Here is a 21,068-nt window from a genome sequence, read left to right on the forward strand (position 1 = left end):
ATACATGTATTTTTGTATTTTCTCCTGGTCTTTTTATCATTGTAAATGCATATCAGTTTATACTGAACAGTAAATGTATGAATAAATGGAAAGAATACATTTATTTTAGTGTTTTCTTCTCAATCTTTTTATCATTGTAAATGCGTATCAGTTTATACTGAACAGGCCAGAGTATATTTTTAAAGTGTTCAAACATATTTGTCTGAATTTCATTATATTTTACTTGATATGCATTCAGTTGCATAGACTCTTTGTACAGCTACTGTTAGCAGACATTGATGAAGTTACAATCAATGTAGAAAGAAACAACTTTATATTGAAACATGAGGTAGTAAAACATACTTTGCAAATTGCCACATCACTAACCAATGTCCCTTTTCGTTTTAGTTACATACAGACCTGGATCCTGGGAGCAAAAAAATCAAATATATCCTATCAGGCGATGGAGCTGGGACTATCTTTCAAATAAATGACATAACAGGAGATATCCATGCTATAAAAAGACTTGACCGCGAGGAAAAAGCTGAGTACACCCTAACAGCTCAGGCAGTGGACTGGGAGACAAATAAGCCTCTTGAGCCTCCCTCTGAATTTATTATCAAAGTTCAAGACATCAACGACAACGCACCAGAGTTTCTCAATGGACCCTATCATGCTACCGTGCCAGAGATGTCCATTTTGGGTATGTACGCTTCCAATTTCACAGAACTATTAAGAATCATCTTTAAAATAGCTCCTGGCATCAGGGATAGTGTGTGGCTGAATAAAAGACATTTATTACTGTCTTATCTCTAATTTGCATTTCCAAATCCCCTTTTTTGGCCTCAGTTCCACAGCTCAATAGCTTTAGTCCCTTAGTAATAGGAACTGACGAAGCCGTTTTATTAAAATATCTCTCCTTACACGACAGTACTTCAATAGGCTGAATTTGTATTCCTCTCATAGACTGTAGTTCGAGTATTGTTACTGAGGCGGATTTATCAAGATTTGTTCCAACATGCCAGACTAATCCTATTGATATTTTCTTGATGTTTAATTATTTGTTTGTATATATTCACATGCAGATGCAGCACACAGAGAAACAGAAAACCGTCTAGGTCTGTAGTCAGCCAGATATTGGATTGAGCTGGTGGGTCGCGTCTAGAGTGAATTAGGAAATCACAGTTACCAGAGGCTTCTGAGCTGTGGGCATCGTACTTTAACCGAACTTTTTAAAGGAGCATTGCTATCACCAAGGACTCACTCCCACTTTTTCTGAGCCATTGAAATATTCATTATACTTTACAGAACAGAATATATTTCAAAACATGATTTTCTACTTTTTCCTCCCCTTTTTGGATTTGTTTTATCCCCATACTCTGGCCTCGATAAAGGAAATCCCTGACCCCAGACTTTATACTAGAATAAAAGGTATTTTAGAGCTCTTCCTGGTCTGACAAAAGTAGTAGGTAGGATCCAAAATCCAGGGGATTAAGATCACTAAAGTCATTCCTAAGTGTGCAGTGGATGTAAGGGATACCCTAGTTTGTTTCAAATTGCATTTAAGACAGCCTATAAGGATACATGCTATGCAGCAAAATCACATAAATGAACAGCAGGTGAACAAGATGTGATAAATAAAACAACACAAGTGGAGATATAAATTGAAGGCCAAAATTAGGTAAATCGTTTGGCTTCATTTGATCTCTTCTTTCTTAACCCACAGTATAACTTCGGTAGATACACCCATTACAGCAGCAAATCAGAACTGACCTCAGGTCTTCACATTTTACCCATGTATTTCTCCTGCCAAGACTCCCCTTTTCTATCTCTTTTGTGAGGAATCCTATTATTATTTATTTTTTCCTTCTTATCAATATCAAATCACTCCTATGGCTGGCTGAAATGACACTTTTTCTAGGGAAACTTCTAAGTCTTTCTAGCAGGAATTTCTCTCTCTACCATCACTATTACCACAGGAAGAAACCCACAAACAAGCAAAAACACATTCATGTTTGTACTTCTTTTAAATTCTGACATGTAAATAGGGACTAAGAAATACTATATATTATTTTCTCTCTTTTTATTTTCCTCTTATTTGATCAACTTATTTAGGGCAGAGAACTTGCCTAATCCATCTTTTCATTCAGGTTTGTGTAAGATGGTTTTAAAGGGCTATTACCAGCTGTAATACATACAGAACACTTAATCTTAATTGCTAATGAATGAAGAACAGGAAAGCTGCTATTTTTGCCTCATTATTATGATTTCTACATCTTAATGGCCAAGTCGATATCTATTTATTGTAAATGTGTCAGAGGCTTCCATTCCTGTGTGTGTGAGTTATGTGCCTGATAAGTATGTTGAGGAAAAAAAGCCCCCAAACGTCTGCAAACTTCAAGGTCAATTTCAGCTAAGACAAAGAATTTAAAGATATTATTAGCTACATAATGCAATGTGTATGTGCACCTATGCATTTTTCCTCTATCTAAAGTATTTTTCTTGATAAGAGTGTAGCAACTAAAAGAAATAATCTACACTAACTTTACACAGTTATTTTTAAAAATGCTTAGCTTGTGACATCTCTTCTAAAAACCACATGGAATATGCTGCAGTTGAAAGTGTGGGTTTTGAAGTTAGGTGGATGAAATCTTGAATCCTGGTTCTATCCCTTATTATCTGGTTGACTTTGAAGTTCAAGGAGGTTAAACTGTTTCTTGTTTTCCTTAGCTACAATGCAAAGATAACAATTGCCATCTCGCTTTCATTGTTTGAGAACTGCGTGATAAAATACAAAGTCAGGGTGTGCCATGAAGTAAATAAGTGTTCAATAATTGGTTGTCGTGGTTTTAAAAATGATTTTTATTAATCGATTTCCCATCGTACCTTTGGACCTTTTCTCTGTATCGATTATACAGAGGTGTCTGGTTTCTGTTTGACTCCAGCCTCTCTGGTTAAAGAGAGGCAGAGGCAACTGCACTATTTTATTGTCAAGTGTGAATTATTCCCTTCATTTCCATGAAGGTGAATATCAGGATGAAGGTCGGCTCCTATCTCCTTTCTCTCCCCATTACCACTGTTCTCTCCCAGCCTGTCTCTTCCCTCCCCTCCTTCCTTCTTTCATTTTTCTTCCTTTGCTACTGCAGAAATGCCAACACCTGCACCTGTACACCCTGAAGAATGCCAGCAAGGACTGGGGGATTTCATTGTGCAGAAAGTGAAAAGTAAAATTCTAATTGAGAAATTTACCAATATTACATTGAAATGAATGTGATATTCAAGAACCGTCTGCCAGTTGACAAGCTGTCAGGACAAAACACACATATATATTTGCCCAAATGGCAGCCAAATTATTTTAGAAATATCATATTTGGAAGCTGTAGACAGAGCTCTTTTATATTCTACTGTGAATTTCAGAACTTGATGAGAATTCACTTTTATAGCAATACCACATAAAGAGTGATGTGCAAGCTTGTCTGGTTTTTACTGTGGATCCCAAACTAGCATCGTTGAAGTTGGTTTTTCAGTGAAAATGTGCCTACACTTATTAAGTTCCAGACACTTTAAATAGATATTTTTTTTTGGCTACTGGATATTAGAGTGAGGGATACTTAACCCTGATTGTGTGTCCACACCTGGGTTCAGGTAAAATGAACGTTGTATTTAGCTTCGAAGTAGAATCTCAGATTATTTGACTGCAGATTTTCTACTTGTGTTCGTGACATGACCCATCTAAGCCTCACCTTCTCTGTCTGTGTAGGGTGCACAAGCATCCCTACCTAAGAAAGTATGTTTGGAAAAATTCAATGATTATATTTCAATAACTTGGCATAGCATAGAGTTGGTGCTCAACTGATATTAGTTTCTTTACAAACATCCATTTTCAAGCTACTTCTGCTAGTATGATGCAATAAATTGCGTATAGGATATGAATGCCTTGGTCAATGAAAAATTGCTCGACAAGCCTTAACTTCATGTTTCGCAGTTGTACATGTTGGAATGAAGCCTATTTTATTCAAAAGGGCATATTAGTGAAGATGGGAATAAAAGGATCAGAAAGCCAAGGAGGGCTTAAGCTGGTGGGCATGATTGCATTGTTGAGGACACAGTTATATAAAACACAGCACTGGTGGTTTTCTTTGAGATTCAAGGCTATTCTCATGATGATCAATATGTATTAAAAAGTTGCTATATCCCCAAAGCTGTGTTAAATGCTTGCAATATTCACAACAATCCTACATTAGTACCGGTGTTAACTTCTCTATTTCTCTTTATTTTTAATCAGAAAAAATAGGGGAAATAATAGCTAATCCAAACCCAGATATTAAGTGGGAGAACGGATTTAAATTCAGACATCTGGCTCTTCCTCCCATGGGTTTAACCAATATGCTGTACTAATTTTTGATAATATCTCTAGAGAATTTTGTTTATATATGCCCTATGGTTCTGCTGCCTATTTATAATAGTTACTATTTTTCCAAGGTGGAAGAGCTCTTGAGGTCAGCATACTTTGCAAATTAAATTGAGGAGCTGAGACAGGAGTTGGACAAAGAGAAGTTTGGGTGAAGTATTACACAGTGTTTAAATAGGAATATAAGCACATTAAAAATGTAAGAACAATACATCACATAGAAATTCAAATCACAATACAATTAATTGAGAGCCATGTGGTGACTAACTGGGGCTGAAGTGCTGTTAATATGTTAAAGATAAAAACTACAGAGAGTAACCGGGATTGACTTTGGATTTCCTGGTAGTGAATGCAAAAAAAGAATGCACTCTCCATCAAAAAATATTAATCAAAAAATCAGAAGGTCAAGAGATTACTTAGTAAAATATATTTTGGAAAGGCAAGTCTCACTGCTTTCCAAAGGCTCATAACTGAAGAGGTCGAGGCTGTCAGTACACAGTATGCAAGTGAACTTACTCTACTTGAAACAGTAACTCAGCCAAAAGGAAAATGCCAGCATTTGAAAACAGTTTGTGTTGTCCCTTCTATGTGTCATTCTCACTCTCCTGTCTTCTCTTACCATTAGTAGTATGTCTTTTCTTTGTAATTTTGTTCTTTTATGGTAAAAGTCTTCAAATCCTCTTTTGGAGGAAGGCCCATATAAAATACATTCTATTTCTTTTGTGTTGTTCATTATCTTTAATTTGGAATAAATTTAATCTTAGAGAAAAGTTGCATTTGTAGTCCAAATGTATTTTTCCTGAACTATAAATGAGTACATTGCTGCGATGATGCCCCATTACCATGAGATAACCCAGTCAGTCTTTGCCACATGGGTGTTTTCTCTACACAAGCACAATACAGCCATCAAAATTAGGAAATTAATAGTGATACACCATTGCTATTGGATGCACAGACCTCAGTCACATGTCTCCATTTGTCCCAGTAAAGTCTTTTTATAGTGAAAGGATCAAATCCAGGACCCCACATGCATTACCTCAGTACCTCCAACTCTAAAGCAACACCACAGGGTTCATTCTAATTGTTTCTTTTTCTCCAACAGTGAGAACCCTGTGTCTTTACACTCAATATATTTGTTATTTGGATCATCCCTCACTGCCATAGTAAGTGATTTCCATTTGCTCCCTCTGCCCATCCCCTGACTCCCTGAAACAAATGTTTATCTGCTGTTCCACTGTCCCTCCACCTTCCTGCCTTTCCATGGATTCTTACCTCGCCCAGACATGCCTAATGCCTTTCGGAATGAAGTGTTCAGGTGACAGGCAGACAGTCAGGAATGGAGGCAGCAACTATATAATACTCTCTACTTTTATTCTCCTGTATATATCAATTGTTTGTTATTATACAATAGACCTATGGCAACATCTTCCAATCTGTGCTCAAAATAGATCTACTGAAACAAATCAAATCAAATTTAATTGATAAACACTGAATTTAAAAAAGTGAAATGCTTTTCATACTTCAGAGTCTTTAAAGTATTAATATGCCGGAATTTGATAAATGCATATTATAGGCCCTTTTGGAAATTCCAGAAACTATTTTTAAAAAGTATCTTGCAGAAGTGCATAATTTAATACTATAAAAGCTTTACAAACACATGTCTAATGAGAAGAGAGTTTTGAATCTATGTTAGGTCACGTGTTAATTTAGCACGCAACTAAATAGTCAAATTTGCAATTTCTAAAGAGCAAAGTAAAAACCATGATGACTATAGCTTACATGGATTAGCTTGTTATTCTTGTCACTGCCCAATACGTATTTTCATCCCATATAAAGAAGATTCCCCAACTGATAAAGAGATTCATTTTCATATTTTGTTATTATTAAAGAAACAGTTTATGTCACAGAAGCTTAAAAGATCAAAGAATGTTCATACTGACAAATTGTCTTAAACCTAACATACATCTTCTTTATAATTTAGAGGTTGTGGCTTTCTTCCTCTCTCTCAGCTAGATTTTAAAAGGATTTGGCAGAATTTCTCTATTTCAAAGGAGAGATGCAAAGTGAGAAAGGGAAAAACATATCTTGATGGATTTGATTATCTTTTTTGTCTTATTTGATTCGGGCTGATGAACAAAATTGAAATTCTTTAGGAAAACATGGGCGGGAAATCATGAGGATTGAAATAAACACTTTAAAAAGAAATCCAGCTTCTCTACCTGAGATGAATGCCTGTAACAGCTGTGGTTCCAAAACTCTAAGATGGGGTGAGGATTGTGTAGTTTCTGTTCTGCATAAGGAAGGTAACCTCCATTAGGAATACGTAGACAGTTGGTGTAATAGATGAATCTTGTATCTGTGAAGCAGTGATTTCTGATATGTGGATTTTAGTGGTTCCCAAAGGTCTCCCTAAATGATCTATGGCTTAGAAATTACTGGAGTATCCAAATGGGAAAATTATTGGCAGTTAACTGTGAGAGGTACCTAAAACAAATTAGCCTTCCAAGAGCCATTATGTTATTTCTGCATTATGGCTCAGAACAACTTTGGGGTATAATGATGGGGATATAAACAAGGTTTATTTGAATGCCTTCTGTGATGAGAAAACTCCTTCCATCAAATTTTGCTTTAATGCTTACTCTTCTTTACTCTCTAAATTATAAGATGATATTTTATTAATCAACTAGGTGATAATGCAATAATATAATTAATTGATTGTATTGTCCCTAATGGGATTCTTACTAGTTTTAGGTCAACTCATATACCTGATGTTTTTAATTTTAATGTTCTTTGGGCTAAATATCAACCCATAAAAATACATGAATGCAGGTAGGATAGCTTAGGGAAGTTATTAAAAGTATATAGAGGGGAATTCCCTGGTGGTCCAGTGATTCGGACTTTGTGTCTTCACTGCCGGAGGCCAGGTTCGACCCCTGGTTGGGGAACTAAGATCCTGTAAGCCTCGTGGTGTGGCCAAAAAAAAAAATATATATATATATATATATATGTATACCCACATATATATATGTATACACATGTATATATAAATCCAACTTTCATTCACTTTGAAAATAGTTAAAATTCTAGAACTACTCATTATAGGACTGGCTCAGGAGCTTCAGACCCACTCTTGTTTTGGGGTTTCATGGCCAACATAAACTAGGTGTTTTCAGTGATCTCTTCTTGTAGATTTGGTCTGTCGACTTAGGAATTTCATATAAATACTAGAAATCTTTGAATTCTTTCTAGAATATGAATTCTCGATCATTAGCCAATAAAAATTTTTCAGAATTGTATAAATCACGAGAGAATGTGATGAAATACCTCATTTGATTTTACAAGTTGTAGTGTTGGTGTCACTTTTGTCCTATATAATAGAATATTACAAAAATATATTTCAATAAGTTACATAAGTACCTTAAATTTGAACCTATTGAAAACAAATTTAACACTCTGCCCCTAACTCCATCCCCACTGGTGAACAGGGTCACTCCGTGTGGAATAGGATTAATTTAGAGACCTGTATCTCCCATTCATGAGTATCTCATAATTTGAATTGGTGTTCTAGAAGATTAAAATTAAAGCATTGACTCAGCATTAACAGTATCTAAGTGAAGAAGCAACATTGACTATATGTCTCAACCTGTGCCTTTAAACCAGGTCATTCCATCAATGTACCGATTAAACAATGGTTTCTAAGCCTATTCATAACAGTAGCTAAGGCTAACATTCTGTTTCTTTCCCTCTTACTTTTTCCCTCCATTTTATCCCTGTGATCACTCATTAGAATTAAACTCAATTTGATTAACAATTTGATTATGACATTAAGCTCAATTTGATTATCCTAGTGTCTCTTTAAGTTCTTCAGAAATATGTCTTCTACTCACTTACATTTTGATTCTTCCTATTTCTGGATACATTGGATAACCTCTCTGGAAATTACACCAACTAGCCTGTTGTCAGAGAGAGTTCCTATGGCGAATAATACTCCAGGTCTACCGTGAACCTTTCTGAAAAGATAAGACATCTACTGCTTTCTATTCAAGTGATCTTCTGTACTTGAAATACTGAAAAGTATTCTCATATCAGTAAACCTGCATTTCTAAGGAAAATCAAAACACTTAACAAAAACATTGATTGCAGATGGAAAGTTGAGAAACAAAGGGGGAATACTATCTAGACAATTCCATGATCCTGTTGTCTTTCTCTTTGTCCTCACCTAAGAATTAATATTTTAGGATTCAACACATTTATTGACTCTAGATGCAAGAGGGCAAATCATTCTTAAGTTATTCAAGCCATGCTTGTGTCTAGAGCTCTGTGAATTAGCATCAGTACCCACAGGGTTACAAGTTTTTGTTATATAGCCATTTCAGGAAATCATGAATTAAAAGGGGCTAGAGAGAAAAAGCACATAGAGTTCAGCCTTTGCCCACATTCGCCTGTCAGAGAAATGAATCCACTGCATGTCAGGGCAGCTCTGAAACATGCATTTGTGAAATCCTGAAATCTTGGCTGAAAATGAATGTGGGACACATTTGTCAATATATTTTTGGTGTCTGTCATGCCCTCCTTGACTCTCAGAGCTGGTAGGGGTTCCTAGAGTCTTTATGTGTGTATTAACGTTATTTCTTTAATTTTGATATTTGTGCATGATGGACATAATAGTTGTACTTCCTGGATTCATTGGACTTGGAAAATTGCCATTTGAGTTTTAGACCCAAATTGCTTTTATTCTTTGGTTATATAGCAATCACAGTTGTGTGAGATATGTGCCATTTTTCCTATTCTCCTTATTAGTAATGTTACATAGAGAAAAATATGATGAAATTTAAATGGCAAGATAGTTACATGCATAGATAGGCAAATAGATCAATACAGGCATGCCTCAGAGATATTGCCAGTTGGGTTCTAGACCACCACAATAAAGCAAGTCACACAAATGTTTTGGTTTCCCAGTGCAAATAAAAGTTATGTTTATGCTATTTTGTATTTTACTAAATGTGCAATAGCATTATGTTTAAAATATGTACATACCTTAATTTTAAAATATTACTAAAAAATGCTAACCGTCATCTGACAATGCAGGGTTGCCACGTACCTTCAATTTGTGAAAAATGCAGTATCTGTGAAGGGTGATAAAGTGAAGTGTAATAAAATGGAGTATGCCTGTAGATAAAAGATGGTAGAGAAGATATACAAGCTGTTAAACGAACTGAGGATAAAGATAAGTATGTAGATATATGGAGGAAAGAAATTTAAGTGTGTATGTGTTTACATGTGTGTGTATTTGATATTATAATTAGATATCCTAAAAAAAAAAAAAAAGACAAAAGCTTGTTACATCATGAGGCTCTAAGTGAGAACATATGGATTGTCTCAGACGCGTCTCCAGTTCTAACGGAACAAGGTTTTATTCCTTGTGTCTGTGCTGGAAGAGTTTAAAGTCAGTATAACCATATTTGTGCCACTGTTGAAGATGATTTTATTCTTTTTTTTTTTTTTGTCAGGGAGCATTACACCAAGGAGTCTTCTCTTTATAACCATGTCAGACTTTTCGGATCTCATTATCTGCCATTTATGAATCTTTGCAAGCCACAAGAGTGGTTTGAGTTCAAGAAATACATGGGGGTAGGAGAGGGGGAATTCATCAAATAAGGGTCTCTGGAATAGGTGTTGAAATGCCTATATGTGTTTCTTTTGAAATCCAAAGCAATGTTATTCATTTAAGGTTAGCACAATGAATAATTGTTTTATGACTACATAGAGATTAACGTTTAAAAAGTTTGTTTTACGCCAAACACACTATTCAGGTACATTCATTTAATTGCAACAACAACCTTATGAAGTGAATTTTATTATTCTTCTTTTTAAAAAGAGAAAACTGACGCACACAAGCTTAAAATGTACTCAAGGTCTTATCATGGGTAAAAATAAGAGCTCCCGTCAGACATGCAGAACCGCTAACAGTCCACAGAGTAACGGAGGAGTTATTGTAGGGGTTAGACCATATACAACAATAGAGCTGATAGAAGAGCTCTTGTCTCTGCATCGGGTGATGGGAAGGAAAGCTGGAAGTGAAGTGGAAGAGACCAGGAATATGCTGGAATCCAAAAGGAGCCTGTACCTGGCTCTCCTACCTCAATTTTCCACGTGGCAGATAACCTTCAGGAGAAGCTGGTGCCCTTTGTCACATGGCTGTGCATGGACCTGGCCCGGGACTTGGACATTCTGAAGGAGCACCTCTTATGGTTGCTGAAGGAGCTGTGAGCGGGATTCTGCTCTGTGCCAGCATGGTGAGCTTGAGAATCTGCTGAGTCAGACGTGTGCTGCCCTAGTGCCTGATATCCTACACTAGTATTTTGTCTGTCTTCTTCACTTCTGCCTTCAAAATCGCATGCCAAACCTAACCAGGACAATACAGGGAAGGGAATTCTAGAAATGTAATCCCAGTTTAGCTAAACTGATAGAGAACAAAGCCATGGCAGATATACTTTATTTAGTTTCTATTGTAGGGTAGGCACTATGGAAAACACTGTATAGATTTTTTAGAAAAGAACATTATATATGTCAAGTATTATCATTGCACATCATATATTACATAAGAATTATATGTCTTATAGGTTACATGTTATTATCATATTTTTACTGAAAAAAAATAAACAGAAATGTATTTGTGTTATGGGCTGCATTCTGTTCGACAAAATTAATATGCTGAAGCTCTAACCCCCAGAACCTACGAATGAGATTGTTTTTGGAGGTAGGGTCCTTGAAGAGGTAATTAAGGTTAAGTGAGGACATATGGGCAGGGGCTAATCCAATCTAACTGGTGTCCTTACAAGAAGAAAGAATCTGGACACACAGAGAGACACCAGGGGCACATATGAACAGAAGGACAACTGTGTGACAAGGCAGTAAGACAGTGGCCATCTGCAAGCCAAGGAGAGACCTCAGGAGAAACCAACCCTGCCAGCACTTTGATCTTCAACTTCTAGCCTCCAGAACTGTACAAAAATCAACTTCCGTTGTGTAAATCACCTAGGCTGTGGTATTTTGTTACGGCAACCCTGGCACACTAATGCAGTTTGTGTGGCCAGATTGACTTAATTTAGGATGCACTAGGGTCAGAATCCAAAGTCAGAGACTTATTAAATGGGGTATCAGTGTTCTTTCTTCTAGAGCTATTGTGTCCCTGTATCAGCCTTGACTTAGGGTCATATCTCTGGATACATATGGAGTGAACATCTGTTCCCAGCTATGGAATTTTTTAAAAAATAGAAAATCATATGCTTAAGTGTGGAACTTCTTTTGGTTTTAAATAAACTTTTTATTTTAGTATAGTTTTAGATTTATTGAAAGGTTTGAAATTATACAGAGTCCCCATATACCTCATACCCACATTTCACTATTATTAACATCTTACATTAGTATGGTACTTTGTTAAAATTAATGAACCAATATTGACACTGCATTTTTTGTTTTTTAAGAAGATGTTTGCGGGTAGGAGTTTATTAATTAATTAATTTATTTTTGCTGTGTTGGATCTTCGTTTCTGTGCGAGGGCTTTCTCTAGTTGTGGCAAGCGGGGGCCACTCTTCATCGCGGTGCGTGGGCCTCTCACTATCGCGGACTCTCTTGTTGCGGAGCACAGGCTCCAGATGCACAGGCTCAGTAGTTGTGGCTCACAGGCTTAGTTGCTCCGCGGCGTGTGGGATCCTCCCAGACCAGGGCTCGAACCCGTGTCCCCTGCATTAGCAGGCAGATTCTCAACCACTGTGCCACCAGGGAAGCCCTTGACACTGCATTTTAACAATTGTGGTGAGTACTGGTCAGGTACTTTTGTAGAATTTCCCTCATTTGAGATTTGTCTCATGGGGTAGAATATTGGGGAGGAGGACTGCCATTTCGTCACATTATATCAATACATACTATCAATAGGATTTACCCCTGTTGATGTGAACCTTGATCACCTGGCTGAGGTATTAAGTTTGTCAGGTTTCTCTCCTGTAAAGTTACTCTTTTGTTCTGCTTTCTACACTGTACCTTTTAGAAGGAAGTCACTATGTGCAGCACATTCTTAAAGAGTGGGAAGTCATGCTTCCCCCATACATAGTCATCTACATTACTCATGTGGATTTCTTGTGCATAGGTGATTGTCCTTCCCTCCTTCCATCCTTCCTCCCTCCCTCCCTTCCTTCCTTCCTTCCTTCCCTTCTTTCTTTTATTTAATCAATAGTACTCAAGGGTTATTTTATACTTTCTGTTATAATCCAATGCAACTTTATTTTCCTGCCTATTTTTTTTTTCCAGCTTTGGCCATTGGGAGCTCTTTTAGTTGTCACCTGTGTCCCTTCCACATACGTCCATTATTTTTTGCTTGCTTTTTAGCACTTATATACATTCTTACCTTCCTACAGTGCATGATGCTTCAGGTTCATCTTGTATATTTATTGCCTAGCTTCTAGAATTAGCTATACCTCTAAGGAGCCCTGTTTCTTTTTATTGGTGTATTAGAAGCCAAGATCTGAGTGCTAGGTATACTAGCTGCTGCTGGGTTATCTTTGATTCTAGGCCCTCTCAGATGATAGAGTGAGGACAAATACATGTGGAGGTATGTATATATATATATACTTAAGTTTTACAAATACAATGGTAATATAGTTATATTATTTTGTCACTGTTTGCAGTCCATCTTGGGAAACCTCACATCCTAATTTTTAAAACATTTGCATGTATTCAGTTTTACTTGTGCTGTAAAGTTAGTTCTAATGGTTTTGATAAGTCCATTGTGCCACATGTCCATCATTACAGTATCAGATGGAATAGTTTTACAACCTGAAAAAGAACCCCTTGAGCTTTACCTGTTAAATTCCTCATTCCCTAAACCCCTAGTATCCACTGATCTGTCTACTGAATTTATAACTTTGTCTCTTCTAAAATATCCTAAAATAGTATATAGACCTTTTACTTAGCAATATGCATTTAAGATTCATTCAAATTTTTGTATGGCTTGACAGTTCATTTCTTTTAAACACTAAATAGTATTCCATTGTATGGGGGTTACCATAGTTTGTTTATCCTTTCATCTATTGAAGTATATTTTGATTACTTCCAGTTTTGTGTGATTATACGTAAAGCTACTATGAAAACATTCCTGTTCAGGTTTTTGTTTAGAAATAAGTTTTCAATTCAGTTGAAATACCTAGGAGTATACCTGATGTATCACTCAGTAAGAATATATTTAGTTTTATAAGAAATTTTAATTGATTTAACCAAAATATTTACCAGAAAGCCCTATGAGTAATCTGTAAAACACTGTAACGATATCCCTCGTTTGTTAGCAGGCAAAAACTATGGTAGAAAACCTAGAGTAGGAAGCAATTAGTTAATATAGAGATGAACAGATATACTTGTATGAGTTACAGTGATCACACTGTAAATAGGAATTATCTTAATATGCTGTCAGACCTCCATGCCTTTAGGAAATGCTGCCCAGAGGATTTTTTTATCTTTCCTTTCTTCTGTCAAAATGGGTCCTCCTGTTTCTAGTCTTTGAATATGTGTTTATGGACACTGTTCACCAAGTTGTCTCTACCATTGCTACTCTGCCTATTTCTGCTTTTTGAAAGTTTATGCAAAAAAAAAAAAAAAAAAGAATACAGGAGTGAGCATCTTGTAGTCAACAACCAACTATGGAGAACGTTCCTTTTTCGAGGCTGTAGTGAACACCCACCTAATGTCAGCTATACTCACGCTGTGTTTATTCTCTAGTCACGGTCCATCTCCCCGTTGGCAGTGTGGATAACCACCAGCCAGTCTGTGAAGTGTTGCTTCTGTTTTCAAACACAGGTAGACATTTCACCAATCTAGTTCAATGACCTCAATCCCAGGCATTTGCCATGGGGACTGAGAAAATACTGAAATAGTATTTTTCCAGGCAGCTCAGTGTAAAAATATGTGAACTTAGGAGCCATCAGGTAGACATCATCCTTTCATGATATATATTAGAGAAACAGAAAAACTATGTTTCACATGTTGGATTTCTTAGTCTCTGGTCCTAGAAACACACTGAATCTCAGTTCCCATCTCTGGTTTCCATGATACTTTCATCTCTCCATATATGACTCAAAAAGACCAGGTGGGGCGATACTATATTTCCTAGAAACAAAAATTTCCTAAGAAATATAAAATTGTCTGCTGGATGCTATGGGTGCCAGTGAAAAGGAATTATTCAAAGAAATTCTGGTCTATCAGAGTAGCTATAGAAGCGTCTTTCTTCTTGGCTATGTAAACAGTGTATAAAATGATAAATATTTATGCTCACTCGGTGTGCAGTTTTCTCATTATACGAACCTAGAGAATACACTATCACTTTTGTGTCTTCCTTATAAAAGATCCTGGCTCTTCAGGGCAAGGCATTGTATGGATGGATATTAATAATGTGTCGTGAGTATCTTCATAATATAATAAGAGGGTTTTTTCTTTCTTTTTTCTTTTACTGCCATTGACTGCTGCCCATATAAAAGCAATGAACTGAAATTTAAATCCTTGGGAAAGTTAGAACCAGAGTGGGATATGAGATATCCCTCTGCCTGGCTTGTAAAATGGCCATGCATCTCCTTGAACTGGGAGAGAAAGAGACATTGAGAGAAGGAATATTCTGAGTTTAGTCTGAAAAAAAGACTCTTCATGCTGGATGCAGTGTCACTCTTCCATCCATTTATGTTCTCAGATCCTATTAATGGATGTAAGATAACCTACAGTCTTCTGTGCTTTGTTCTTTTCTAAAATTAGTATTAATTTTAATTAGTATTAAAAGAAAAACTAGATGATCAAGACAGAAAACAAAGGGCAAAATTCATTCCTGAGCATGTCTTTATTGTCTTTTTCTCACCTTGACAGCATCATCTGAATAATGATAATCACCCCAGTATTTTTTTTTTTGTATTGCTATTCCTGTGTAATTATTAGGCCACTGATACCATTTGGTGACAATGAAATAATATCAAACATTCCCCATTCATTTGTGTATAGGTAACAAGTTACAATGTCAAAGTTAAATGAAAGGAGAAGTGCCAATATCCATCTTAAGAGCTACTCTTATAGTGTCTCATAGCTCCAGTCAACAAGACACAAGTGCACTGTGAGGGCCTTTTCGGGGACCACACAGCAACGGAAATAAGACCATGTGATGTGAATCTGGCATTGTCGCCACTGCTTGATGTAGCATTAAAGGCATGGCTAAGTTAGACTTTTTCATAAGCGTAGACAGCAATTCTTATTTCTGTTCAGGCTTTTCTACATTTTGGCCTTTTCTTGTCCCCATACATATTTTTAAGTTATGCATTGAAGTGTAATAGCCTCACAGTAAAATGCATATACTATAAGAGCACAAGCTCACAGACCCAACAGACGTGTAATCAGCACCCAGATAAAAAATCAGAAGAGTTCCCAGCATGCAAGATTCATTTTTTGTGCTTCCTCCCAATATCCTCACTTCTATAAGCATAGAGAAGTTTTGCCTGCTTTGTGCTTTATGCAGCTGGACTCACACACTGCTTTTGCTTTTGAGTCTGGTTTCTCTCAACACCCAAGCTTGAAACCAGGTCTACCAAGTTTACAAAGATTGGTGAATGAACCAGTGAATATATTGATTTTTTTTTTAAATGATGCAAAGATATTCCACAGGGTATTCTGTTTTGTTTTGTTTATTTTTACTTTTGCTGTGTTGGGTCTTCGTTTCTGTGCGAGGGCTTTCTCTAGTTGTGGCAAGCGGGGCCACTCTTCATCGCGGTGTGCGGGCCTCTCACTATCATGGCCTCTCTTGTTGCGGAGCACAGGCTCCAGATGCGCAGGCTCAGTAGTTGTGGCTCATGGGCCCAGCCGCTCCGTGACATGTGGGGTCCTCCCAGACCAGGACTCAAACCCGTGTCCCCTGCATTAGCAGGCAGATTCTCAACCACTGCGCCACCAGGGAAGCCCGAATATATTGATTTTTATATTTACTTATCCTTTTGATTCCTCTCCCCTCGTCCCCTCTTTTCGTTTGTATTCTGGAAAAGCTGGAGGCTGACTTTAATATTAGGTATGTTATTTGGGGTGACCTTTCATTGTGTGCCAAGCTCAAGGCAGCTAAGGGGGAACTTCCATGTCAAGGCCAGGGTTAGTTCTGCCAGTGGTAAATCCGCACCTGTGGGAAGTTTAAGTATCCCATCTACCTGAAAAAAATCCCACCTTATTCCTAACAGAAATTCGCTAATTAAAGCTACATTCATTCCAAAGAAAACAAAACTACTGTTCTGCCTCTGCCACTTTATTTCATCTTTTTGTTTCAACCTCCATGCCTCTATTTTCTCCAAGGTTTTCATCAAATCATTTAACAGACATGTAGTGAGCACCTGCATTTATAGACAGTGAGGTCACAGAGATCAAAGCAGTGTTTGCAGAGAGAAAGACCCAGTGGTGAAGAGTACATTCTCTGGAGTCAGCAGGGCTTGGAGCAAATTCCCACTAGTTTCCTTACAGCAACGAACCCGTCTTTAGCCCTTAGAAATGCACCTCCAGGATTATTGTCCAGTTTCAAATATGCCATTAGCCTACATGGAACTGTCATGTTAGAGAAAACTATGATAATTTTATTTATATAAATTGTCATTAAAAAAAAACTTCATCCTACATCCTGTATCACTTGCCATAAATAGAGAAGATAAGTGTCAGATAAATATATTAGATAAATATCATGAAAAATATACATACTATTAGATAAGTATAATGTGAGATATATATATAAACATATAAAAGTCATTAATTTTTGTATAGACACTGTTGCCTGCCAAAGGCTCTTATCCCCAAGCCTGGTATTCCTTACTATATAAAGGGATTTTGGAAAATATTACAAAGGTGTTAAACATATACTGGCATAAAACTGAATGTCTTCAGTATAATCTGAATGGTTAAAGGGAGAATGAAATGGATATACCACATCTGTTGCTATGGATTTGAAATTAATTGATGCTGATTCTTTGTCTACCTAGAGTGCCATATTTTGGAAAGTGAACATGTTATGTAAAATGCAAGTTCACGTTTTGGTAAATGCCACACCAAGACACATGCCTTCAAGGGGCACATAGTCTGTCAGGGAAGATAACCTGCTTTCTTGAGGCTTGTGAAAGATGTGGAAAAACTGTCATAGCAGAAACCATGATTACCTAGGCGGCCGAGGGGTACCAAGAGATACCCCTGGGAACTTGGCTTGCCTAAGATTTGCATGGCAGGGTATCAATTAAAATTTCATGTTTCCTCATGACTCAGGGGACCTGCTGCTGTTTCTTAAGATCTTTGGAAGTGACGAGAACGAGGCCCATGGAATCCCCTGCTCAGAAGTCAAGTCCTGTGAGCAGAGCAGAGGCTGTATGAGCAGGACTGTGTGGGCTCTGCTTAATAGCTTAAGGATTGATTCTTGCACAATGGAAAATATGTCAGCATCATCTCTCCTTTCCTAGGCCTAAGGAATCCGGTGTGTATAAGCAATTAGTGTCGTATTCAAATGAGCAAGCAGGTGGATGAATTTAAAGGTGTGTAATTGTTTTAAATATTGGATGGGAGCTTTTGCATTATGTCCATCAAGTAAAACACCTTTGATCTGAAGATATTTCAAAGTGTTGTGATGAAAGTGAGTTATTGCTGTGCTATCAGCAATGGCGATAAAGGCCATTTTGAAGCTCCCTTACCCCCAGCTGCAGGGACAAGGGCAATGTTAGATTTTGAAGGGGTATTCGAACACATCAGACTTGGCATTTGCTTTGAACAGAAAAGATATGCCTGACTAATGCTAAGATTTCCCTGACTTTTTAGATATATCCGTAGCTCTTTAAGTTCTACAGAGTGGGGGATTCTTAGAATGTGGGATTCAAGGTTAGGCTTAGGACGGTGTAAAGAGTATAAAAATGTGCTTCTTTGTGTCTGATTTAATGCTTTCTTGAAATGCTCAAAGATAAAAGCTCGAGCTTTGAAGCCAGACTGTTTGAATTGTGGATCTTATCCTAACTACTGAATGACCATGAGGAGGGAATTTACCCCTCTCAATCTGAGTTTCTTCTTTTAAGAGGGGTTTGAAAAGGAAAATTATATGAAAGGAAAAAATACTCTGCCTGACATGCAATATTTCAAAAAGTGTCAGTTTTGCCCAGGCTTTGAGGCATAGCTGTGTGTTAGAAAGGTTACCCGGACTTCCTTTCTCAGTCAGCATGCTGCTTCTGAATTCTCTGAGCATGTACATAAAGTTGAGTCTTTGTCTCTGATATTTTTGTTTATGATACATTTTCAGAATTAAGTTAATCTGTCCAAAACAAATAATTGGTTATTCCATTAGCTTTACTTCAGACGAGATCCTTACCCTTTGTTCCTATGACCCTCCCCCGTCTTTTATTATTTTCTAAATTCACCCTCCAAAATTAGCATCTTATTTCTGAGCTTTTCTCTGAGTTCCAGGCCTACAGCTCAGACTGTCCATGTGACGCGTAAATGTGAGATTGAGGCACCTTGGTTAACAACAAGCACATTCAAAACTGAATGCATCTATTAGTTATTGCTGTGTAACACTATTACCACAAATTTCATGGCTTTTAACAACACACTCTCTATCTCATGGTTCCTGTGGGTCAGGACATATCCAGGAGGCCTGTGGATCCTCTGGCTTTAGAACCTCACAAGGCTTTAATCAAAGTTTCAGCAGGGGCTGAGGTCTCATCTGAGGCTTGATAAGCAAGACCTCAATTCCAAGATCTCATGGTTGTTGCCAGCATTCAGATCCTTGAGGGGCTCTGTTTCTTTGCTACCTGTGTCTGGTGGGCACCCTCCACTTCTTGCTACATAGATTTTCCAAATGGCAGCTCAGAATGTGGAAACTTGCTTCTTCACAGCCAGCAAGAGACAGTCTCGGCGTGGTAGACATTACAATCTCAGATAAACTCATCACATCCACACAACCATATACACCCAGTCACCTTTGCTGTATTTTATTGGTTAGAAGCAAGTTCCCGGTCGTATTTATTATTGATCTCCTCCAATCTGGTTCTATAGTAGCAAGAGTGATATTTCCAAAACATGGTTTTGAGCATGGCATTCCCTTACCACACATACTGGATTGGCCAAAAAGTTCTTTCGGTTTTTAAGTAAAGACACATTTTTCATTTTCACCAAGAACTTTATCGAACAAAGTATTCACCGTTTTGTTCCACAGCTTCTGCCATTTTTCAGGCAACTTCATAATTCCATCCTCCCAAAACTTTTTATCTTTTTGAGCAAAGAACTGTTCCAGGTGCCTTTTACAGTCTTCCAGGGAATTGCAATATTTTCTATTGAGAGAATTTTGTAAAGACTGAAATAAATGGAAATCCGAAGGTGTAATGTTTGGTGAATATGGCGGACGAATCAGAACTTCCCAGCCAAGCTGTAACAGTTTTTTTTTTCTTTTTTATAAATTTATTTATTTATTTTTGGCTGCATTGGGTCTTCGTTGCTGCACGCAGGCTTTCTCTAGTTGTGGCGAGTGGGGACTACTCTGTTTCGGTGCGCAGGCTTCTCCTTGCGGTGGCCTCTCTTGTTGCAGAGCACGGGCTCTAGGCACGCGGGCTTCAGTAGTTGTGGCACACGGGCTTCTGTAGTTGTGGCTCGCAGGCTCTAGAGTGCAGGCTCAGTAGTTGTGGTGCACAGGCTTACTTGCTCCGCGGCACGTGGGATCTTCCCCAACCAGGGCTTGAACCCGTGCCCCCTGCATTGTCAGGTGGATTCTTAACCACTGTGCCACCAGGGTTGTATGCTGTAACAGTTTTTTCCTGGTCATCAAAGAAACGTGGTCTTGGTTATCCTGATGGAAGATTATGCATTTTCTGTTGACTAATTCCGGATGCTTTTTGTCGAGTGCTTTTAGTTGGTCTAATTGGGAGCAGTACTTGTTGGAATTAATCGTTTCATTTTCCGGAAGGATCTCATGATAGAGGACTCCCTTCCAATCCCACCATATGAACAACATCACCTCCTTTGAGTGAAGACTGGCCTCTGGTGTGGTTGGTGGTGGTTCATTTCGCTTGCCCCACGATCTCTTCCGTTCCACATTATTGTACAGTATCCACTTTTCATTGCCCACCACAATTTGTTTTAAAAACAGAACGTTTTCATTATGTTTAAGTAGAGAATCGCCTGCAGAAATACGGTCAATAAGGTTTTTTCGCTTAACTTATGTGGAAACCAAACATCAGAGCGATGAACATAACCAAGCTGGTGCAAATGGTTTTCACCTCTTGATTTGGATATTTTGAGCATGTCAGCTATCCTCCCACATGGTATAACACTGATTGTTCTCAGTTAATGTCTCAATTTGATCACTATCAACTTCAACTGGTCTACCCGACCGTGCAGCATCATCCAGCGAGAAATCTCCAGCACGAAACTTCACAAACCACCTTTGACATGTTTGATCGGTCACAGCACCTTCTCCATACACTGCCCAAATCTTTTTTTGCGTTTCAGTTGCGTTTTAACCTTTCTTGAAATACGGAAGCATAATATGCCAAAAATGTTGCTTTTTTCTTCCATCTTAATTTTAAAATGGCTACACACAAATTCACCAATTTTGATAAGTTTTTTTAAAATGCACACTGATATGACAGCTGTCACA

The 21,068-nt window shown here is 37.6% G+C and overlaps 1 protein-coding gene across 1 annotated transcript in view; it reads left to right on the forward strand.

Annotated features, from left to right (window-relative positions):
* The window catches only part of CDH8 (cadherin 8), a 386,699-nt gene that overhangs the window by 131,616 nt on the left and 234,015 nt on the right, over nt 1-21,068 (forward strand). Inside the window, exon 3 of the mRNA XM_027119709.1 lies at nt 388-682. Coding sequence (XP_026975510.1) covers nt 388-682 — 295 coding nt within the window. The remainder of the gene's footprint in view (nt 1-387; nt 683-21,068) is intronic.

Source organism: Aethalodelphis obliquidens, unplaced genomic scaffold (genome assembly GCF_003676395.1).
Source record: "Aethalodelphis obliquidens isolate GAN/ISIS:26980383/991018 unplaced genomic scaffold, ASM367639v1 scaffold20, whole genome shotgun sequence".
Classification (NCBI taxonomy): Eukaryota; Metazoa; Chordata; class Mammalia; order Artiodactyla; family Delphinidae; genus Aethalodelphis; species Aethalodelphis obliquidens.